This window comes from Pseudorca crassidens, chromosome 18 (assembly GCF_039906515.1).
Source record: "Pseudorca crassidens isolate mPseCra1 chromosome 18, mPseCra1.hap1, whole genome shotgun sequence".
NCBI lineage: Eukaryota > Metazoa > Chordata > Mammalia > Artiodactyla > Delphinidae > Pseudorca > Pseudorca crassidens.
Genome location: NC_090313.1, coordinates 73,610,556 through 73,634,605, shown reverse-complemented (window position 1 = coordinate 73,634,605; position 24,050 = coordinate 73,610,556). Strand labels below are relative to the sequence as shown.

Sequence of the window (24,050 nt, the reverse complement as noted above, 5' to 3'; positions counted from 1 at the left end):
TTCATTTACAGATAACAGGGGGTTTCCCTATCCACGGGGCCACTGTTCCCCATACCCAGGTTACTATTTCACCATTATCTCTTGGGGGAAGAACTTTTTTAAAGTTTATTTTATTGAAGTATAGTTGATTTACAATGTTGTGTTAATTTCTTCTATACAGCAGGGTGACTCAGTTATACATATATGTGTGTGTGTGTATATATATATATTCTTTTTCACATTCTTTTCTATTATGGTTTATAACAGGGTGTTGAATATAGTTCCTGGTGCTCCGCAGTAGGACCTCGTTGTGTTTCCATTCTCTATATAATAGTTTGCATCTGCTAATCCCAAACTCCCAATCCTTCCCTCCCCCACCCCCCTCCCCCATGGCAACCACAGGTCTGTTCTCTACGTCTGTGAGCCTGTTTCTGATTCATAGGTAGGTTCATTTGTGTCATATTTTAGATTCCACATATAAGTGATACCATATGGTATATGTCTGACTTACTTCACTTCGTATGATAATCTCTGGGTCCATCCATGTTGCTACAGATGGCATTATTTCATTCTGCGTTATGGCTGAGTGAAATTCCATGGTATGTATGTACCACGTCTTCTTTAGCCATTCATCTGTCAGTGGACATTTAGGTTGCTTCCATGTCCTGGCTATTGTAAATGGTGCTGCTATGAACATTGGGGTGCATGTATCTTTTTGAATTAGAGTTTTCTCCAGATGTATGCCCAGGAGTGGGATTGCAGGCTCATCTGGCAACTCTATTTTTAGTTTTTTGAGGAACCTCCATACTGTTTTCCATAGTGGCTGCACCAATTTACATTCTCTTGGGGGGGAGAACTTACATGTGTCACGAGCCTTTGAACCGAGGGCGACAGTCTGAGTGGGCTGAACAAAGGATGATGTCACCCTTGCTGGGCTCATGATGAGGGGAGAGCGGGCTGTGAGGAAGATGACCCCTCAGCCCAGGCCGCCTCCTGGCAGCGTGCTTTCCCGGGTGTAGACAGGCTGCCACGTGGGCTAGGGTCCCACCCGGCCCTCTGGCGCTTCTGGGGCAGAGGTTGGGCAGTCCGTCCATGCCCTTCTCTCTGCGTGGTTCCTACAGGCTGGCCAGTCCTTCTGGCCTCGTGCGCACGGTCCCCACCCACCCCCGCCCCCATACCGTCCAGGTTATGATCTACTCACTTTGGATGAACTTCATCCCCCGATCTCTTCGGGACTTTGCCTTTTGGTTCACTGGACGCTCTGCTCTTACAAATCAGAGCTCTGGCTCTCGCAGCTATTATCTCTGGACTGGAAGCCAGTGGCCAAACCTTGACCCCGTGTTTGTCTTTGCCATCCAGGAAAGCACAGTTTTACTCCTCCCCAGGAAGAGCCGTGCTGATTTAGGAGTGCAGAAAAGAAAAGCACAGGAAGACATGAAGCTATTTGAAACATATTTCAATGCATGATAACGTCACTGTCTGTCTCCACTTAAAACTACTCGATAGCTTCCTGCTGATCTTAACACAAAGAATAAAATCTTAAACATGGCCCAAAGAGCCTAAGTGGTCTGGCTTTGGCCTTCCTCTCCAGCTAACCGTCCACTCCAGCCCCTCCAGCCTGCTGTCTGTACCTTGGGAGAGCCACGTTCCCTCCCCCGTTGAGGCCTCCTTCCTCTGGGAAGCCCCTCTAGACGCCCGCAGTCCCTGTGACAAACTCCCGTAGCCTCACTCCTTTAATTTCAGGAACTTCTTTCGTTTGCTGGATTATTTGGTTGCCCTCTCTCTCTCTCCCTGATTCTCTGAGCTGTGAGAGAACTGGCACGTAGTTGTCTTTTTCGTCACTATTTTCATTCTTTTCTGGCTGCGCCATACGGCTTGCGGGGTCTTAGTTCCCCGACCAGGGATCGAACCGGGCCCCCCCTGCAATGGAAGCTCGGAGTCCTTAGCACTGGACCGCCGGGGAATTCATTATTTTCATTCTTCAGTGAATGAGTGAATGGGATAGATGGATAAATGGATGGATGCAGGGATGGTAGTTACTGGTTAAAGACAATCGTGCAACTCTGGGTCCTAATCCAGATTGGTCTGTCAGAGTATCAAGGAGCAGACACAGCCTGATGAATGGTCGGAGTATATATAGCTGCCTATTTGAAATAGAAAAATTAAGTCCTCCCAAATCACCTGGTCCCACCTCCTGGAAATTTTACCAGTCAGGGTTATCCCTTTGTGCTGGTCCTCAAGAAACTTGTACTAAAATTCCAATAATTCTAGGAGAGTTCAGTCCTCACGAGCTGTATTTTAGGCAGCAGAATTCACGGCTGAGCCCTGAAGATCAGGGAGAAAGAGGATGGGGAAAGAAGAGAAAGGGGGAGGTGGGGAGGGAGACACACCGTGAGTGAGGCCCTGAGACGGAGTCAAGCCCGCGAAGGCGTCATCAGCTTCACACATTTGCCAAGATCCCACCCTTTTATGCTTCACCATCCAGCAAAAAGTCATTTCGCTGTTTTGAGTTTTTCCCCCGAGGCACAAGGATACAAAAACAAACCAGGGAAACTTCTTTAGAGGTAATTGGAAGCACATGGGTATGAGATGTTTAGCATTTGAATATATCCTCTTGGAAAACTCACTCATTCATCCGTTTACTCATTAAAGAAATACTATTGTCGATCACGTGCCTGGCCCCGGGGAAACTGGAAATAGAGAAAGAACCAAACAGACTGCGTTTCTACCCCCATAGGATAGAGGGAACTTCCCACAAGGGCTTTTAGAGAAAAAGACATGCGTTCTTCTGGGTCCACCCAGACTACCCTGGGCTTGTAACTGCCTGGGAGCCGTGGGACAGGGGGGATCTGGGGAAGGTTGGGAACTGGATGACATTGTTGAGAGGCACGAGAGCATCGAAAGGGAAAGGAAAGAATATTCTCTTTTCCCATCTTTGTAAATCTTTGGTGCCAGGACCTGGGCAGATGAGGGGAGAGAGGGATGTGGTTAGAAGCTGGACTCCAGGAAGTGTCACCAGTGTGGTTTGAATTACGCTAATGGCCTGATGCCAGCCTGTAGCTTTGAAGCTTTGCTGCAAATAGAGGAAAGATGTCTGATCTGCAAAGGAGAGTTTAACTGGCTGGTGATGCGAGAATCAGATCTGCGGCATCTTATTTCACTTTACTTATTTCCTTTTGTTCCCGGTATTCAATTTCTACCCTTCTGCAGTTACGTAAGAGCTGGACTCTTCATGTTCCAGCATCCTGCCCTTAATGAAATTCCTTCTCTTCCTTTTCTTACTTTTCTTACACATTCTTCCCCCCAGGCCATTACAGAGGGCACGTACAAAATACAGCGATTCTGCGATTTCAATAAAAAGCCATGTAATCTCTTCCTAAAGCACCGCTCTGCTTTGGAAAAGTCAGTATTCCTCCATTGGCAATTTCCCATAATGTGGTTAGTTTAACAAAATTTGAAAAAGCCAAAATGTTGTGAGAACAATTGCATTCTTCCAAATTCTCCTTAATTTCCTACCCTCCAGTGTTTCTTAGACTGTTTCACGTCTTACCTCATTGTTGGCTAAGGGAGAAGGTCAAAAAAAGCTGGCCTTGAACCATTTCAGAAGAAAGGGTGTATCAGTCAGGGTGGCTTGGTTGTAAGGGATAGAAACTTTCCGTGAGTGAGCCCAAGTGGAAAAGGCATGGACGGAGGGTGTGGGGCTTGTTAGCAGAGGGACGGGAGGGCGCCTAGGCAACAAAAGGAGCAGATGTCCCCCGTAGAGGCCCAAAGCAAGCGGTCCCTTCCCATCCCACACGCAGCTGGACAATCATGAGGATGGTGGGGACGCAGCTGCAAGAAGAGGTTCTCCTGTTCGGAGAAGGTGCCTGGGCTGAGGGCTTGAGTGTGCTTAATGGGCAGAATGCTCGTCTTCTTGCCCCACGGTGCGGGGCCCCGTTCTGGACTCCCCTGCTTGGCAAAAAGGGAAAGCTTTCAGCAGAGCTGTCTACAAGAGCTGTATGCACTTCCTCCCCAATGGAGCTTCCAGCCACCCGTCTCTGCCCTGGAACTGTGCATGGCTGGATTCCCCACAGCCTCCATACTGCCAACTCCAGTGGACTTTCTGGTCCTCCTGTTGCTCTACTGGACACTATTCCCTCGGCATCTCTGATACGCCCCGTCCTTGCCCTGTCCTTGCCCCGTCCTGCGCTGGCCTCTCCTTCGTGCTCTTCTGCCAGCTTCTCCTCCTCCTCTGGCCCCCTAGTTGTGGGAGTTGCTCAAGGCTTGGCCCTGGGCCCTCTTCTGGTCTCTGTGTTCTCCCGTTAAGCGGGTCCATCAGTAACATTCCCGCTTAGGGGTGCCCCGGGCACCTCAGTCTTAACATACAAAACATTTATTTTCCCACAGTTGTGGAGGCAGGAAGTGCAAGGTCAAGGTGTCCGTAGGGCTGGTTTCCTGCCCCCCCCACCCCGTTTGCAGACGCCTTCTCCCTTTGTCTTCATGTGGCCTCTTCTCTGTGTGCACGCGCGAATCGCAGACATCTCTCCCTGTGTGTCCTAATCCCTCTTCATATAAGGACAGCAGTCATCTTGGATTAGGGCTCCAGCCTAGAGACTTCAGTTTAGCTTTAATCACCTCTTTGAAGACCCTATGTGTGTACAGTCGCACTGTGGTCCTGGGGGTTAGGACTTCAACGTAGGAATTTGGGGATGGACACAATTCAGCCAAAACACGGTATTTTTATGATCTTATTTTATTTTATGGGAATTGATGCTGCCTGCCTTAAACACAACACAATTTTAATGAACCCCACTTGGACAATAATTTTTCATGACCATTTGAACACTGATTACAGACTTAATTGGATACATTTTCTAAACAATTTAAACTAAAATTATAGTCTTACCATGACTGACCGTTTGAAACTTTCAGTATTTTCATTTTAAATTCTAGAGCGGACGGCTTACGTACCACAGTATGTTAGTTTTAACAACTACATGGTTTTACACTATAGAAAGGCTACAGACACACTGAAGATGGCTTTGACAATCTGGTGATATCACCTGCATCTTCACTAGGACACAGTTTAAAGGTTGTACCCAGTACTCGAAGGTTTCCTCTGAGGCTCCTTCCTTCCTGCTCCCATGGAGCTTGTCTCGTGTTTCCACTGCCTCCTCAACTGTGCCCAGCTTGCAGAATACTGTATGTGTTCCAGTCTGGATTGTGGGTTAATCAAACAAAGACTGTGTATCCACACGTCTTTCCATCCCTCGGCATCTAGCGAAGGTGCCCCCTAGCAGGTGTTATGGTTTGAATTGTGTCCCCCACAGATTTGTGTGTTGAAGCCCTAACTGCTGGTCCCTCAAAATGTGACCTTTTTTTGGGAACAGGGTCATTACAGATGTAACTGGTTCAGATGAGGTCCTACTGGAGTAGGTTGGGTGGGTCCCTGACACAATATGACTGGTGCCCTTATAAAAAGAGAAGTTTAGACACGGACATAAGATAAGGACAGACATTGGGACTCTGTTACAAGCCACGGGACATCTGGGCCGGAGGCATGGAACAGATTCTCCCTCCAGCCAACCCTGCTGAATGCTTGAACTTGGACTTCTAGCCTCCAGAACCGTGAGGTAATCTCTGTGTTTAAGGCACCCAGTTTGTGGTACTATGTTATGGCAGCTCTAGAAAGTTGAAAAAGTGAGTATCAATAAACACAGTGAAAAGGAGCCTTATTAAAAGTGTACTGGGGGAATTCCCTGGCGGTCCAGTGGTTAGGACTCAGAGCTTTCACTGCCTGGGGCATGGGTTCAATCCCCGGTCCGGGAACTAGGATCCTGCCTGCCACGCCAAAAAAAAGTGTACCCAGTACAGCATAAATTAACACAGCATTGTAAATCAACTATGCTTCAATAAAAGTTTTTTAAAAAGAAGAAAAGAAAAAAAGTGTACCCAGACAATAGGCATCACTGGGCCATTTGGGTCCCCTTCCTAGAAATACTTGTTGACTTGATTCTCTTTGGTTTCTTTGTCCCTTTTGTGCTCTCTCTCCTCCTGACAAGGCTGCATGGGCTCTTTTTTTTTTTTTTTTTAACATCTTTATTGGGGTATAATTGCTTTACAATGGTGTGTTAGTTTCTGCTTTATAACAAAGTGAATCAGTTATACATATACATATGTTCCCATATCTCTTCCCTCTTGCGTCTCCCTCCCTCCCACCCTCCCTATCCCACCCCTGCAGGCGGTCACAAGAGCTGATCTCCCTGTGCTATGCGGCTGCTTCCCACTAGCTATCTAGAGGCATGGACATATATGCATGGGCTCTTACGTGACGGGCAGGAGGCCTGTTTCTTGCACTGCACAGGGTGCCTCAATCTCTCTCCGACGAATCAAATATTCTTTGAGCGCCTCTGAGGCACATTTGCCTAGAGTAATGCACACCCAAAATAAAGGCTCAGATGAGAAGAGCTTTATGACCCAAGCTCACCAGCACAAACTTATTTGCAGACACATATTTTTAACCAGCTCAGCAGCTGTCCCTGGGCCGGGCACAAACTGTACAGCGATGCTGCGTTTCTGGCTTTCACATTTGTGTACGATCTTGGAGACCATTCTCGACTGTTTACAGCTACAGCTACATTTCTTACTTGGGAGCCCGTTGTGGGGATCCCCACAGCAGTTTTGGGGAACTGAGACAGAGAACCAATTTGCATTTGCACTCATGCACATACCCCCTCCTGTCAAGTGCTAGGTTCTGAGTGTCCTGTTGCTTAAAATTCAGGTGTCCTAGCAGCTAGGGGCCAGGATCCACAAAGCTGCCACCTTCACATTGATTTCTTTGTTCAGTAGGGATGCCTTGCCTCCCAATGCGTCCAGAAGAAAGAAAGCAGCTGAGATGGGTCCGTGAAAAAAAAAAAGGAAAAGGAAAGAGGAAAGGAGGGTCACATCTTTTGAGCCCTTACGTGTGTGAGTTCTGGGCAGATAGTAGCTCATTAAATCTCAACACTGATCGAACCACTGGGACACTGGGGATGGTACGTCTATTTCACATGGAGCGGTGGATGTTAGAGGAGTTAAACGATGTGCCCACACCCATTAGACTGGTTTATGGGGGCGCTGGGATTAAAAGCACATCTGTCTGACTCTTGGGCTTGTGTTTTTCCACATTACCGACAGAGGTTATGTCAAGGCTGGGCAGCTGGGTAGACAGTAAACAGAAAAGGAGGCTAAGGGTTATTAACGGCTGTGAGTAGGTGTAAAACAGAGCTAAGAGTTTTAGGACAACCAAGGAACAGGTTGCTGAGCTCTCGTCCTATAAATAGGTCAAAGCAATTCATCAAGACGAAAAACGTTTTGAGAAATTTGCTACAAAGATCTTTTGTCAAAAATTAAAAAAAAGATCATGAAGAACCTAGGGGCAGGACAGGAATAAAGACGCAGACGTAGAGAATGGACTTGAGGACACGGGGAGGGGGAAGGGTAAGCTGGGACGAAGTGAGAGAGTGGCATGGACATATATACACTACCAAATGTAAAACAGCTAGTGGGAAACAGTTGCATAGCACAGGGAGATCAGCTCAGTGCTTTGTGACCACCTAGAGGGGTGGGATAGGGAGGGTGGGAGGGAGGGAGATGCAAGAGGGAGGAGATATGGGAACATATGTATATGTATAGCTGATTCACTTTGTTATACAGCAGAAACTGACACACCATTGTAAAGCAATTCTACTCCAAGAAAGATGTTAAAAAAAAAAAAAGATCTTTTTTCATTATGCTGTCAATGTAATGATGTATAAGGCCTTCCACCATTCAGGAACTGTCTAATCGCTCCCTTGGAGAGCGGGGCCACGCTGGTGTGGGTTCAGCTGGGGATGTGTCTAGGGGTGTGGGCAGTGTTGGGAGGTGAGTGGCATTTACTAGAAGCAGGGCCTGGACACCAATGAGATGCCAGGCCAGAGTCAGAAGGAACAGGCCAGTGCTGGGTCTCCAAGCCCCGTGAGGCTGGGCCCAAGGGGGTGTGTGTGTGTATGAAAGATGGAAGCAGTGCTTGAACGGGTCAAGAAGGTGGAAATAGAGTGCGTCCGGGTCATTCCCGACCCAAAGGCCATCTGCTCCTGTGCTTTGTTTCTTTTTAAAGTAGCACCCGTGGCCTCTGGGGCGCACGTGTAAGGCACGCACGGAGAACAGGCAGGAGTCGTTTCCAACTGGCCGTTTTTGACATCCACCCTTGATTAGAAGTGAGAGCACAGTTGAGCTCCAGGAAGGCTCCCTGCGGGTGGTTCAAGTGATGGGATGTAGCCCCTGGACGCAGGGGATGCTGAGAACAGCTGGGACAAGTGGGCGTAAAGCAGCTGAGGGTCTCCAGCCTTCCCATGCCCTGGGATGGCTGCAGACCTGCCTGGGACAGGACCTGGGAGCCAGAGCGGCCTGTTAGTCTGAAGAAGGGCCATGTGTGACGTCACACAGATGATGTCACCCTGCCCTAAGGGTTCTGTCTGGTCCGTCTCCCCAGGCTCAATGAGCAGACGCCCCCTGGCGCTGACTCCAGAGCCTGCGATGTGACCCAGCACGGGGACTGCTCTGTTCTCGGGGCCTGGTCGTCAGCCTCCGTGGGAATGTGTACTGAGACCCTGTCATGGACCCTCACCCATCAGGCCTGCGCTGCAGCCTGAGGCGTCGGCAGACAGGTTGGGTAACGGAATATAGGCAAGCTGTGTACTTTGTCCATGAAACAGGGCCCACACTCTAAGGGGGACCCGCCTTCTTGGAAAAGAATTCTTCTCCCCATCCCTCGGGGCCTGGCCTTGCCAGCTGCAGGGATTTCTTCTTCTTCTTCTTCTTCTTTTTTTTTTTTTTGAAGCTTTATATCTGTTAGAAGTTCCAGAGTCAGGAGAATCACCACCAATATTACACAGGCTACCAGGAAACTGCTGACACTCGCACTGAGCAGAGATACCTGCCACACAGCTGCTCCCTTCCCACGGCACGGCTTCAGCCAGGTAGACCCTCCCTTTGGAAATCTTCGTCCAGATTTGACAGGAGCTGCGAGCCCGCCGTGGAGAGGTCAGCCACAGCCAGGGGCATTGCTCCCGTGCAGCTGGTGAACGTTGCCTGTCGGCACCAGCTGCAGGGATTTCTCTCCAGCAGTTCAAATACACAGTCCACACGTGCATGGCCAACCTTGGAGGAGAGGTGTCAGGAAGCAAAGAGGCCACAGGATTTGAAGTCAAATGTTTCTGAGAGCAGCTCGGCTCTCTTGGCTTGGGAAGTAGCTTGTCTTTGAGTTTTAGAATCTTAACTTTTGAATTGGAGGTCAAGGTGGTGCTCACGTGGTGCAACCTCCACATTTTATGGCAAAGGAAACTGAGGACAAGTCCATCCGGGATCGCCATTGGATGGGAGAGCTGAGGCCCTAAGCCTACTCTGACCCTCAGGGCTGGGCTTCTCTGTCCCGTAAAGAGGACCAGTGGGGACACGGGGTCAGAGAAGCCCCAGGGGAGACAGATGTGCTCTGGATCTGGAATTAGAGGACCCAGGGAGACAGTTACATCGCAGGGGAAAGCAAGAGGGCGGGTGAAGGGGTAAGTGCATGAAGGACAGACGTGAAGGGTATCTTCCCAGAGCCAGTGAGGGCACCAGGCTGATAGGTTTGGGGGGAAAGTGAGAAGTAAAGCTGGGTAGCGTATTGGTCAGAGCGAAGGATTGCAGAAACCAGGGTCCCTCCCAGCTAGTTAAAGCAGAAAGGACTTCATGGTATATATCACCTAGAGAATGGAACAGATAGACAAACAGGCTCTAAGCTGAGCCTCCAAGAGTGAGTCCCTTTCCCACGCGGAAGAACTGGGCTGCCGGGAGGGCTGAGGCCTCCGTCATGATCAGAAAGCTGCCACACTAAGATGCTGCCTGCAAACTAGAAGTCACTGCCTCCAAGCCAGAGTGCACGGCCCCTGTGCCATTTGTACCAGCAAAGCGGATGCTTTGTGCCCGGCTCCTCTTCCGACACACCCCAGCTGTGAATCAATCTCCCCGGGATGCCTCCGAGAGGAGGAACTTAAAACTGGACCTCTAGCTGCAAGAGAGTCAGGAGAATGGATCTTAGCTTTCACTTGTGCAGCTAATGCAAAAGGGTTTGGAATGAGTGTTGAATAAGCCAGTCCCCGGGATTCGCTGCAGGTGGAGAGCCCAGAGCCGCAGGAAGGAGACCTGTGCCAGGGAGCTGGGATTTTTGTGGTCAGAAGTGAGGAGTCACTGAGAAGTTGTGGGCCCCAGAAGCGTCATGAAAAAAGTGATTTTGAAAAGATTTATCTAAAAACATTATTCCAACCAGATTTGTCACCAGGAAGTCTTAGGTAAAAAAGAAGATATAGGAGATGGTTGCTGTGATCTGCTAATAATCTCAGAGATAAAGAAGGCCTGGAGCAGGGACAGCAGGAGCAAGAAAATAATAACTAACAGTAAATTGAGACTATTCAGTGACTAATGAGACAGGTAACAAAATGAACCACAAACTCTGTGAGCAGAGACTGTCTCACTTGTCCTTGAACTCTTAGTGCCTCCCCCAGTGCATGGCTTACAGTAGATGCCCAATGAATGGATCTCAGGTGAGCGAGAAAGACAAGTCAAGATGGTAAATGATCATCAAAAGGCAGGTGATTAAATAACTTTAAAACAGTGAGACAACAGATTTTGCTATTTTTCCCTCTTTTTTTTTTTTTTTTTTTTTTTGCGGTACGCGGGCCTCTCACTGTTGTGGCCTCTCCCGCTGCGGAGCACAGGCTCCGGACGCACAGGCTCAGCGGCCATGGCTCACGGGCCCAGCCGCTCCACGGCATGTGGGATCTTCCCGGACCGGGGCACGAACCCGTGTCCCCTGTATTGGCAGGCGGACTCCCAACCACTGCGCCACCAGGGAAGCACCTATTTTTCCCTCTGTGACCGGCAACTAGAAAAGCACTTTACACAGAGTGTGTGGGGGGAGAGACGGAGGGGTGGAGGAATATGGGAGAAAGTGAAAAATAGAGCTGATTCTCTGGCAGAAGTGAGGGACTAAGACGGTGCCTGAGTTGGGAGAATAATCCGACCCTGAGGGTCACCCCAGGTGGGAATGCACAACACCCTCAGCCGGGCGGGGGGACACCAGCTCCAGACCCTCAGTGACGCATCAGCAGAGCGAGCAGGGGAAGCTTCTCCAACAGAGCCTGCACACCCCGCAGCTGAGTTTTCTTTCTTTTCCTTCCATCCCCCTCCCCCCCACCCATTTCCACAAACTCCACAACATCATACTTAGAGAACTAAAGTATAAATTTCTTAAAAAGCAAAGGACTGGACCCAGCTGAGAATCAAAGTGCTGACATCAGAAGAAAGATGGAGGTCATCTCAGTGACTGCACACGGAAAAGACACCAATGTTAAAGCAGAGAAGATAACACATCCGGCCCGTGAATGGTGAGAATCCAATAGAAGCACAGTTGGTGTCCCTGAAGCAGAGGATTGACAAGAGGACCAGAAGATGTCCTGAGAGATACGTATGAAAAATTTCCCAGGCAGAACTGAATCTGCAGGTTAAAAGCACACTCCACATTCTTGGAGATTTTGACACCGAAAGCTCTTTGCCAAGGCATAGCCTGGAGAAGCTGTTGAACTTGAGGCTTAAACAAAGAAATCTCCAGGCATCTAGAAAAACACAAATCAACTACAAGAGAGACAAATTAGACTGGCCTCAGAATTGTTCACAACAGTCAGAGCCTGAGAACATTGGAGTAATGTCTACCAAGTTCTGAAAGAACGTGCAGCCTGAGATCATTCCACCCCATCAAGGTGTCATTCAAACGTAAAGGTAACAGACAGACATCTTTAGGCAGTGCTGTGAATTTTCTTAAAAAGATATTTTACAATAACAACTTAACCCACTGATAGATGACTCATGATTTAAAACCATCAGGACTCGGGAAGCTTTGATGAAAGATTGGTAAGTGAATATGGAATCCATTTAAATGTAGAGTTAAAACTGAATAATTATGATACCACATAATTAGAGAGCAGTGTATGTGTTAGAAATATGGGAAGTATTAAAATAATCATATAACTTAACAAAATTCAGAGGGGGTCAGACGGAAGAAGTAATACCTCTTTCATCTTTCAGAGAAAGGAATCAATTAGTATTGTCTGAAACTGAAACATGAAGTACTAAAGATAAATAGTAACCCCTTCTTTTTCTTCATAATCACTTTCTTTAATCCTAGAGGGATATTTAGGAAAAAACCCTCTGGTGGTGAAGAAACTTTTATGTGACAGTGATTCTTTGAGTTTCATTTCCATGTCTTTTGTTGAATGCAACTAAAATTCAAAACAGCTTCTGTTGTATGACCCCAGGTTTATAAAGCAGTTTTGCTTACGAACCGTCTCTGCTGTCAACATGAACCGAGAACATTCAGATCATGTTCTTATTTGTGTGTGATGGGCTTGGGGTGAAACTAAAGTGAAAACACTTTTCACCTCTTCATGTTTAAGACTCTGAATTCTTTATAATAAGCATTTTTAAAAATACAGAAACAGTGCATTTTATTTTATTATATAATTTATTACCGTAGAAAGGCTGGAGGGAAATCGCCAAGTCCCTTCTGGGGGTGTGTGAATGTGCGTGACAGTCAGTGGTGCAGCCCCACCTGCAGGAAACGTCCAGATTTCGGAGTTACGGGTGGGGTTTCTGAGCTTCCTCGCGTCGTGGCCCCGGCTCGCTTTGCAAGCCTCCACTTTCTCATTGCCTCCCTGTCAAAGTCAAGTCCTCCGTGCTCCAGCCACACCGAGCTACTCACAATTTCCTCGCCAGCGTGCCCGCTTTCATTTCTGGGCCTTTGCATTTCTGTTTGCTCTGCTTGCATCGCCCTCTGCCCATTTTCTCTGAAGCTCTGCCGGGCTCCTTTTCCTGGGTAAGTCCTACTCATGTGTTTGAAAAAAAGTTTTATTTTTCTTTTACTGTGGTAAAATATATATAACATAGAATTTACCATTTTAATCATTCTTAAGCATACAAGCCGGGGCATTAAGTGCATTCACGATGTGCAGCCATCCCCACTGTCCACCTCCAGAGCTCTTTTCATCTTCCCAGACTGAAACTGTGTCCCCGCGTCCCCATCCTTGCCTTCCCCCAGCCTCTGGTCACTTCTCTTCTACTTTCCATCGCTATGATGCCTATTCAAGGTACTTCGTATAAGTGGAATCATACAATATTTGTCCTCTTGTGGCCTCTTATTTCACTTAGAATAGTGTCTTCAAGGCTCATCCGTGTTGTAGCATGTGTCAGAATTTCCATCCTTTTTAAAGTTGAATAATAGTCCATTGTCTGACGATACCACATTTTGCTTTTCTATTCATCTGTTTGGGTAGTTGCCACCTTTTGGGTACTGTGAATAATGTTGCTGTGAACACTGATGTACAAATCCTTCTCATTTTTATGGATTCCACTTCGACATTATTTCTTCCCGTGGGTATCGCGGCTGGGATGCTGGGGGTCTGGCCTCGTGGTCTGGGAGCGGGTGGTGGTGGTGAGCATGCGCAAAGGCACGCAGGGAGGAGGGGGTCTAGGGCGATGCGGCGGGAGGGGCGCAGGGGCAGTACTACTCGGCGTGCGCAAGGTCTCCTAGAATCCAAAGCGGCTGGGACCCGTATTCCCCGTCTCCATCCTCTCGCCCGGTTTCCATTTCTACTTTAACTCCACTTACTGCAGTCTTTCCACCGTATTGTGTTCTCGGTATTTAAGTGGTTCTGGTTTTGGTCATTGGCAAGAATTAAGGAGACCATTCCGAGCCACGAGTGTTCTGATTTAGTTCAGCTGATGTGAGCAACCCAGGCGTCAATAGGAAAAAGTAAAAAATTAAAATAATGAAAACTCCCCCGGTGGTTTCCGGCATGCAGCCAGGGTCGGCACCCAGCAGTGTATCCCTGCCATGTTCTTTTTGTTTTGAGCACAGCAATCCTGTACTTTCTATTTCCGTTCAACCCCCATTCATTCCAGACCTTTCTAACACCATTCTCAGAGGTGTCTGACACTTACTAGATTTCTCCTTGATTTACATAGCCAAACACCCGGTTCTGCTCATGCTGTTTAAATTACAATGGGAGAGCTGACTTGTGGCCACAGTGATCTCTTCAGTGTCTTTTTTCCTTCCTCATCGGGATAATTTGTGACTACATAGTGATTTACTTGTGAGAGATCTGCACGCAGAATCTTCCTATTTTTTCTCCTTTTCGTAAGCTACTTCTTCATGATGTCTAGAACACACATGCGTGCTGGGCCCTCCATTTCCGACATAAGGCCCTCTGACAGCTCTGATGGGCGGTCAGATGAGTTCTTGGGCCAGTCAGTGCTAAAAATGTTTATTTTAAAATAATCCCTACAACCCTACAAAATAGGTATTATCCTTACTCTATATATGAAAAAACGGAAGCCCAAAGATTAAGTAACTGGACCTCGAAGCCAGGCCTGATTCCAAAGCCCTGCTGGTCTCGGGCATGGCATCCCGCAGTCTGAGGGCTGAATGGCAGTTATCAGTCAAAATGGAGATGTGTTCATCAAATTTTTAAAAACGCTTAAGAAACACTGGTGGAAGGTCGCACGCTAATTAGTGGAACTCAGTTAAGCAAAGCCCCGGAGAGAAAACCTCGTGATGCAGAAGGGGACCATGAGAAGGGCCAGGCTCCAGAACGCCGGAAAAGCCATCTTATCCAGCAGACAATTGAGAACGGAATAAATCCCCCTCTTTTATTATCACATGGAACATGTGGACAGTCTAAAAAGCAGCACCGATTAAAACCTTGAGGTTCCAGTTCCGTGTGTGGTCAGGCACTATTCCCCTCTAGATCCTGTTCCCTCCTTGTTATTTAAAAGGAGCAAAGTGTCTTCTACTACAACGTAGACTCCCCTTACACCAAAATAAGGCTTGAGAAATGTCTGTAGAAAATAAAAATCAGATACTGAACAATGTCTGAATGTGTAATAACTACACTCTAGAATCAGTTGAGTCTCTGCCTCAGACTCTTTTGGTTTTAAAACAAATCACTTCCAGAGCCACGTTAAGAAATATACGTTTGTTTACCCAATTCCTTTTCTCCCCCCGCCCCCCGCCGTGCCACGCGGCATGCAGTGGAAGTGCAGTCTTAACCACTGGATCACCAGGGAAGTCCCCCAGTTCCTTTTTTTATTGGTTGAATCAAAGGAGAGATTGACATCCCCTTTCCCCAAGTATTGATTTACCATGCCTACTGTATACTTCTTGAAAGTTGGCATTTTGAAAAAGAGGCAGAATAAAAAAAATTGAAGGACATTTGATGTCATTGTCAAGGGCCACAAAATAATAAATGAAGTATGTTTTCATATTGTAGTACTGGCTTAAACTTCACCGAGACTTGGACGTTTATTTACTTTTGTCCACGAACTCTTTCGGAAGCCAGTCCCCACCCCATCCCCCGGTCTGTGAAAGGGCTTCACACACGCTGTATTCTTCCGAAGAAAGCGCGCTCGGAGCCGCAGAGGGGAGCCGCAGCCAACCACCCGCTGCCCACGTCCGAGAAGCCCACTCTGCTAGGTCAGGGAAACCGTGCCTAGGAGACAGCCAGCAGCCTGCAGTTTTGTTTCAACCACAAGTATAGGTTACACGTCCTTCTTCAAGCCCTCCTCCCACCCCTAGTCACTCTGTTTGGCTAACCAGTGGCTATATTGCAAAATAATAATGGGAAAAAAATTAAAGAGATGCCTGCAACAGTTACCAGTAAGGATGGTGTGAAGGTACACAAAATTTTGGTTGATCACTTCTCTTTGGTTTCGGTAACAGAGAAGAAAAAAAGGCTGACATAATGCTGATTTTACTGAGGAATGTAATAAAATAAATGGAAGGAAAAAAGAGAAAAATAGTAGAGACAAAGAATATTTCTACACCAAAATTATGAAGTCATTTAAAAGAAGGGAAATATTCTACAACAGATGAAGAAAGTTTTAATTTCTTTTCACATTAAACATTGTTCACCACAGTCAGCTAACAGAAATTATTGTAACATTGGTCAAGATGACATAAAACAAAGGATAGATGTTTGTCATGAGAAAACCTCATGTAATGTGCGTGATGATGTTAAATACTACATTTTTCATGACAAGATACAACTTATCTTGAAGAGGAACCAAATAAGTCAGATCAAGGAGACATGCTGAGGTTTTAATAAAGAAGGAAAGCTTTGCCTTTTCCAGAATACTTCAAGTCTAGGACAATTTAGGTGAAAGACATGAGTTAAATACCAAGTGCTGGGCAGGGTCACAGGCCCGTAGCTCAGGTTTTATTTACAGGACTGGACCTCTGCGGCTCTCGCCTTTCAGCAAGCAAGCTGTTTGCGGCAGAGGGACCGTCAATGGGATATGATCGATCCGTTTTAACCGGCAGGCAGTCCAAGGAGCTATTTTCAAAGGGATGGTTGAGTATCTTCATGTACACACTATTAAGGCATCTACACTTTTGGTGTTTCCTGTATGTAATTTTACTGCAATTTTCAAATTCTTCTTTGCATTTTGCACAACAATGATATCAGGTATTGCGAGACATAATCCTCTACTGATGAACCAGTTCATCCATTTTGCAAACTCCAAGTTGAGGTCTTGTGAAGGGAAATTTATAATGTGGGAACACACAGAAAGATATATTGAAAACCAATAGAGAATATGGTTAACCATAAAATTTCAATCACAATTAAATGTAGTCTTTAACTTTGGAGAAACAGAAGAATAATTAGAATTAAAATAGGTATTAAAAATAATTACCAGTAGTTTGTATTAGGAAAGAATATAGCCATAAATGGCTTAATTGCCCAATTAAGTAACTACCAGATTCTTCTTTAGTCCACACTAACAGAATTCACATGTGAGTTAGTCAGCAAAGCATATAAATGTTCGACATCTCTTGAATAGAACATCTTAGTGATAACAGGGACTACATAATTCTACCCATTGTCGTGACTGTGCACAAATTAACCAGGTTAAATACCAGAGATACATTGGGATTCGTCCCAAACCTAACAGTAGAATATTAAACAAATTTTTTAAAGATTCAGAAATAAAAACTGAACAATTTTAACATGGATGAGACAGTGCTTAAACAATTATCAACCTAATCAAGACCTTTAAAATTACCACCAAAATGCACTACAATATTTTTTTTATTTAGTTTACAGAAAGGATCTATAAGTCCAGGTTGCAGAAGGAAAATGTTCAGTGCTATTTACATTCATTTTAAAACTCTGCTCTATACAAATTTAATTCTGATCAGTATGAACAATATTTTCGTAGATCTACTGCAATATAAAGCCTTTTCGTCAAAGCATTAACAATGAATAAAATAACCTGATTACCTTTAAACAAAGCTGACCGTTTGAAACGATTTACACTTACTATTTGTAAGGGCCGTGGACACTCATTTCAGTACAGAACATAACGTCAGCCTGCAAGTTCATTTTTATAAAGGCTAAAGTTATTTATATGGAACATTGTTCTATATACTACACGCCAATCTATATTTAAGTTCTATAGTTAGGTATTTTATAAGTTTTTTATTAAATATATTCTACACGTATTTGTAATTTCATCCAGGAAGAATTTCTTCCCAGTGAAAAAATATAAAATCTTTTATATTTTTTACAGGTTTAGATGAAACTAGCTCATGCTTTAGTGCTGTGCAAATTGTTTTTAGCATATCAATTTTTAAATTATTGGTACAAAACAAAACAATGGCATCCCTAATCAAGTGTGCCTTGAAAATCAGCTTTTGACTTTAATACAATTGCAAGCACTAATACCCAATGCAAACTACATAAAGAAACAAAATTAGTCCTATGGAGAATTTTTTAATTTTAAGAATTCATCTGAGGTCTCTAATGAGTAACTGTGACACTGGACACAGAGATGAGCAATAATTATGGAAAAATTCAATTTGCTGATATTCAAATACACAAAAGTGATGAATAAATGAGGTTTTCTAATATTTCTGTGCAATCACGGAGGTCTACGAGTGACTGGAATTTACCCCTGCGTTAAGGCTAGGACGCGAGCTCTCACCCATCTTGTGCTATGTGAACCAGCCCTCCGTCACTGTCTGACTAGAGTGCACATGTTAAAGGAAAAACAACTAGTCTCATCAGCCCTCTGCTGAGTAATTTCAACAAGAGGCACGTTTTGTTTCTTCACTTGTTGCAGTGAGAACAGTCGCACTCAGTGTAGGATTCTGTGCCAGTGCAGCCGCCACGGCTGACTTTGGTAGCATTCACCCAACATTTCAGTTTCTTTTCCATTTTTTACTCTCATGTTAGCCCAGTAATTAACTTCATTAACTGCTGTGTCTTCCAGTGTGGATTGTATATGTGAGTATATTTCTAGGTACCATAAACCATGTTATAAATTCTGCTGATGAAGAAAATAACCGTCAGTCTTTTTTAGTGCACACTGTATCTGGAACACTTGATTTTGTTAGTTCTGGTAATGAAAATTTTTGTGGCAGCAAAATCGTTTCTGCTATGAAAGATAACTTGTTAACTTTTCCCCTGGAGATTGACTTGCATTCAAAAATCAATACATTTTAAAACTGCTCAACATAAACAAAAATACTGGACATAAAAAATCATAGTGAAAAATGTTCTTGGTTCTTTTTACTTTCATGAGAAAAGATGACAGTGTTCATGTGATAGTTCAGGTCCACGTATTTATAGGCAGACTCTTCCTAAAGGTTCTGAAGCGACGTTGGGTCTCCTCTGGCCCAGCAGCATGAAAGACAAAGACTACATCACACCACACCTGGCAGACACTGTTTACAGGATCACACAGCAATTACTCTCTCCAGTCTTTTCGCGATTCCTCTGACCTAGGGAAGATGAAGAGAAGCCTTGTTTATAAAAATGCATGGGGGGACTCCCCGGGGGGGGGCTTCCCTGGTGGTGCAGTGGTTGAGAGTCCGCCTGCCAATGCAGGGGACACGGGTTCGTGCCCCGGTCCGGGAAGATCCCACATGCCACGGAGCGGCTGGGCCCGTGAGCCATGGCCGCTGAGCCTGCGCGTCCGGAGCCTGTGCTCCACATAATGGGAGAGGCCGCAGCAGTGAGAGGCCTGCATACCGCAAAAAAAAAAAAAAGCATGGGGAAAGGGGCATAATAAGAAACAGCAAGCATAGTGAGAAACAGGATTTTTCTGCTTAATGTTTGCATTATTTTAAATTAAAAAGCTATAGTAAATACCCTTTTAATTTTAGCCTGTTTCCAAAATGTCTGGTTATTTGCTTACTAACAAGTTCCATCCATAAACTATGAATAGTTTCTGGTGACTCGTTAGGTCTTAGCAATCGTCCACAAAGTCACCTTCCCTCTCCACTGAGACCCAGCTCCAGGATGGATGGTAGCACCTCATCCTGCACTATCCTCCACAAGCCTTCCCGGAAGCAGAAGGCTTCCACAAGGCAAGCAGATGGCTGGGCGGCGGGCGGGGTGGTGATACCTGTCTTCACCCCCAAAAGAGGCCCGCAGAGGTTTTTAACATAAGGGCCCACTTACCTACCCAGACACCCTAGAGATTCCACAGTCCTGCCCCTCCCTCTCCTCTCCCCCAAACCAAGATACACACATAAACACAGAGGAGAATCAACGGACACGCTGATTTGGTTTGACTGCTAAGGACCAGTCACCATAAACTATGAGAACTTCTTCCCCTCAGAATTTCCGAGAAACGCGGAGCCACTTCTGAATGGCTGTGGCTCGAGTGAGAACCTTCTCGAGCGCACGGCTCACCTTGAGAGTTGGGCTCTGGCAGTGTCTCTCTGGCCACCAAGTGCATCACTGTTGTTTTGCCAAAAGGAAGTTTTAATGCTATGTGAAAAGCAGAAGACAACTTGTTACATATACACCAACCTGTTGAAATCACTAACCAAAATTGAAACCATTTTAAAAATTGATTGCTTTTTGTATGACTTCCTCAACAGATGGCATTTCTTACCAGAGAGAGCATCTCTTACAAAATGAAATTAGGTTCATATTATCAGAAACAATTTTTATAATTCAGAAATTATTTAGCTATGGCTATCAGCTTGACACATATATACACATTGTTTAAGGAAGGGGACAAGAGAAAATGCATAACTGGTTAATATTGGATAATCTTTAAAGGAGAGAAGGAATTTCAAAAAGGTTTTAAAGAATACTTTTTCTAAATTAGGGGGAAGTTTAGATTAAGAGACATTTGTTTCTAAACCTAATTATGTTTAGTCACATAATAAAATTCCTGCACCAGACAGGCCACTATAATGTAGAAGCAGAAGAAATGACAAACATAATTTTAAACATAATAATAATATAATAATTTTATTATTTTTAACCTTATATGCTTCAATTAGAAAATAATTTTCTTAAAAAGGTTACTTTAAAAGAATCACTGTCTTGGCATTATTAGTAATCACTGTTTTCTAATCAAGTCTTTAAAAGGTTTTTCTCATTTATAAGTAATAGTTTTTATTATGAAATATTTCAGACACAGACCAATATAACGCACCCATGAACCACTGAGCAAAAGTTTCATGGCAAATCCCTTTGTCATTCTGTGTATAAAATTAGAAGCAGCCGGTAGCTCTAACATCTGGAGTTGTTTCCATAGCCGTGATGTTTTAGTTCTGACGTTTCAAGCTAGTCTCTTCACTACAAGCTTAAGGCAGGCTTAGATCATTACTTAGCAAGCACTACCCTCCTACCACTTGCTCTTTAAACCTGCTCTATAGGATGATGGTTAAAAAGAGCCCTAATTATCTTCAATATTCCTAATATTTCATGTAATCAAGGTGAGTTTCCATCTTACTTAAAGCTAGCCAGCCACTACTTGGTCTGTTCTCTTAATTTCTGAAGTTAAAATGAAGCATCGTGGCCCCAAAATACACACTAGGCTGAAGAAAAAGGAGGGCCTTTATTGGATAATCTCCTGGGCCTGACTTAACACTGAAATGCAAACAGGACTTTATATGATGAAACATTTCACTAAATGTATTGGGAGAGCCTGACTGAATTTAAAATGTCCACATACCAAGCTGTGTTCCACTCTCACACCACCTTCTTGACTCCAGTAAGCCAGACCTGGGTTACAATTGCACCCTGCTACTTACTGACTGTAAGATGAGTTTTGAGAGTTCTGTTGACCCCTCCCTACGCCTCAGCTTCCTCCACCTAAATTGGAGATAGTAATTCTATCACCTGCCCCCTACCACTGTATTGATTAAAAGAAACAATCCAAGGAAAGTGCTTACCTCGGGGCTTGGCACAAAAAACATTCCATAAATATTACCATGATCATCATCTTTTTGAGCAGCCAGGAAAACAGATCTCAGAGAACAGGTAAGTGAACTGAGATGTAAATGTGGAGAAATGTGGGACAGGCCTAGAAAGCTGCTGAGGGGCTTACTGTTTGAAGCCACAAATTTGATTGACGGGGACTTAGTTTTCTTCTCCATCTGAATTTTAACTAGAAATTGTAGACATTGATACTAAGAGAAGGTAAAGGAAGAGGGATACCAGATCCAAGATGCTTTCTCTCCTTCACTGTGCTGCTTCTGCTTTCTACTGGGGCACTGCACAGTACCCAGAAGAGAGATTCTCACCCTTTACAGAAAAATGACCAGGGACGGCAAATCGGTAGTAGATTGGGAGACAGGGCGGGGGAGAGTGGGCATGCAGAAATCTGCATTTAAAAATAAGTATCCGATGCCCACAGAGCAAGTCTCAAGCCGTGCAAAGCAAGCCTAGGCCTTCTCCACACTAGCCATTCAACTGTATGACCCTGTGTGCCGTCTCCTCCTTATCCACATTCAACAATACAGGGAGACAGAGCCTTCCCTGGTGGCGCAATGGTTGAGAGTCTGCCTGCCGATGCAGGGGACACGGGTTCGTGTCCCGGCCCGGGAAGATCCCACATGCCGCGGAGCGGCTGGGCCCGTGAGCCATGGCCGCTGAGCCTGCGCGTCCGGAGCCTGTGCTCCGCAACGGGAGAGGCCACAGCAGTGAGAGGCCTGCGTACCTCAAAAAACAAAAACAAAAACAAAAAACAGGGAGACAAAGAAAAACAGCGACCAAAAAGCCACAAATAGTTCAATGTTATTACCCAGATTTACTGATCAACTTAAAAGGTCTAGGTTATATTCCTATGCTCTTTGTCTAAATCACTAAGACCAGAGATGGTTTGTTCTTGAAAAGATTGACAGCAACATAGAATGAGAGTAATAACGTAAGTCAATCTGTTAATCGGTCAAAAACAAATTCAAAAAAAAAGTCAATAGTTTGATTTTAACACAAATTCTATTATCTTTAATATGAAGTTGGAACTTTGGGGCCACAACAGAGAGGTAGTTAAAGAATTAAGTTGATAAGAAATTGCTCATGTAGATCAATACTCAAAGGGAAATGGAGTCTCAAGAGTCATTCGTGGAGTCAATAGATTAATTCAATCAACATTGACCCATCAACACTACAAGAGCTTATGTGAGGCACAGACAATCAAAAAAAGACTAAAATATGGTCCCATCCTTAATGAATGTAAAATATAGCCATAGACAACACATTAAGAATTGGTCCATGTAACTACACAAAGAGCTATAAAGAAGTAATAATAACAATAACTACAAACCAAAAAAAGCTATATTTTAAACGGCAGATACCTCTCAGTAGATAGCAGCACTTTTTAGACCAGTGTTATCAATGCCTCCAAAACTTGGCTGTGTGTAAAATTACATACTGAAACACTCCATCTACTTGATATTGTCATAATAATCATTTGCATTCATCTGCTCCAAGTCACATAGTATTTTAACAGTGAATTGTATGTGTTTCTACTATGTAATACCAGAGCACCTTGAAGGAAGAGATTCTTTTTCAACCCTGTATCTTTAATTGTTTAGCAGTGTTGGCACATAAGAAATAAATACATGCTGAATAAATGAATGAATGAACGAAAATATTCTACCTTTAAGGAAGAACAGATTAAACATTTCGATTATTAGGTTTAGAGGAAAAAAGTCATGACTATATGTAAACAAAGATATATTACAGTAGATCACTTCCTTTGCCTACCTATTTCTAATTCTCATAATATATTTGAAATACTTGTACTTAAATAAAAACAAATCCTGCTGATGGTAGACAATGTTCCACCCAGAAGGGGGCACTATTGAGCTACATTTCCCCATTCACATATAAAGAGCAGTAATAGCTAACAATTAAAGTGTTTACTATGTGCCAAGCACTGTTCTATGTGCTTTGAATTTATAAACTAATTCAACCCTCCCAACCTATGAGGTAGGCACTATGGTTATCCTAATTTACTGATGAGGAAACTAAGACAGAAAGCAGTGAAGTAACTTGTTCAAGGTTACAGAGCCAGTAAGTAGTGGAGCTAAGATGCAGTGTAGACAATCTTGCTCTAAAATCTGCTCTTTCAGTCACTACACTACAGTTTCTCTAATGTTACTCACGTACCTTTATTCCTGCATGATTAGCAATTACATCAGTTAGAGTCAAACTGAAAACATACCTTCAGTATTCTATTTGAAAATTCATTACCATAAACTTTTCCTAGTTTGTGTGTCTCGCTTTAACTTAAAAATATTACATCTAAATTATATTATCCAGAAGTACACTTAAATTACATTTATAAAATATAGGTATGGACTCCCATCTGTAATGGCTTAGAGTTTATTCTACAAGGCAGTAAACACTTAATCATAGTGCTAAAATTAAACGGAATGAAAAATGTAAAGAAGTAGACATATCAAAAATTAGGCAAAATTCACAGTTTGAAATTATATATTTTTAGTAAGATAAGACATTAGCATTTAAACAAACAAATGAATAATGCTGCCATGAGACAGGCATTAAATCCCATTACAAAGGTAACTGTTACCTCCTAATGTGACATTTCCATGTAGAAATCGTCCTTGATAAATAAGGCGTAGAATGTTTGGACTGCTGACCTGCTCTTCTTCCCAGTCTGAAAAGAACCAGGGAATTGTTAGGTGCATTTCAACATAAAATTAAGGTATT

General features: G+C 44.3%; 1 protein-coding gene and 1 long non-coding RNA gene across 11 annotated transcripts in view; one reads left to right on the top strand and one right to left on the bottom strand.

The window, feature by feature from the left end:
- LOC137211263 (uncharacterized) overlaps positions 1–24,050 on the top strand; it is a 163,535-nt gene that overhangs the window by 54,339 nt on the left and 85,146 nt on the right. The window lies entirely within an intron of this gene.
- Positions 15,924–24,050, bottom strand: part of UBL3 (ubiquitin like 3) — a 70,808-nt gene continuing 62,681 nt past the window's right edge. For both annotated transcript variants that reach the window (XM_067713556.1, XM_067713555.1), the window contains exons 3-5: positions 23,911–23,997; positions 19,767–19,844; positions 15,924–18,850 (exon numbers count right to left, since the gene is read on the bottom strand). In XM_067713556.1, coding sequence (XP_067569657.1) covers positions 18,798–18,850; positions 19,767–19,844; positions 23,911–23,997 — 218 coding nt within the window. In that variant the 3' untranslated portion in view covers positions 15,924–18,797. The remainder of the gene's footprint in view (positions 18,851–19,766; positions 19,845–23,910; positions 23,998–24,050) is intronic.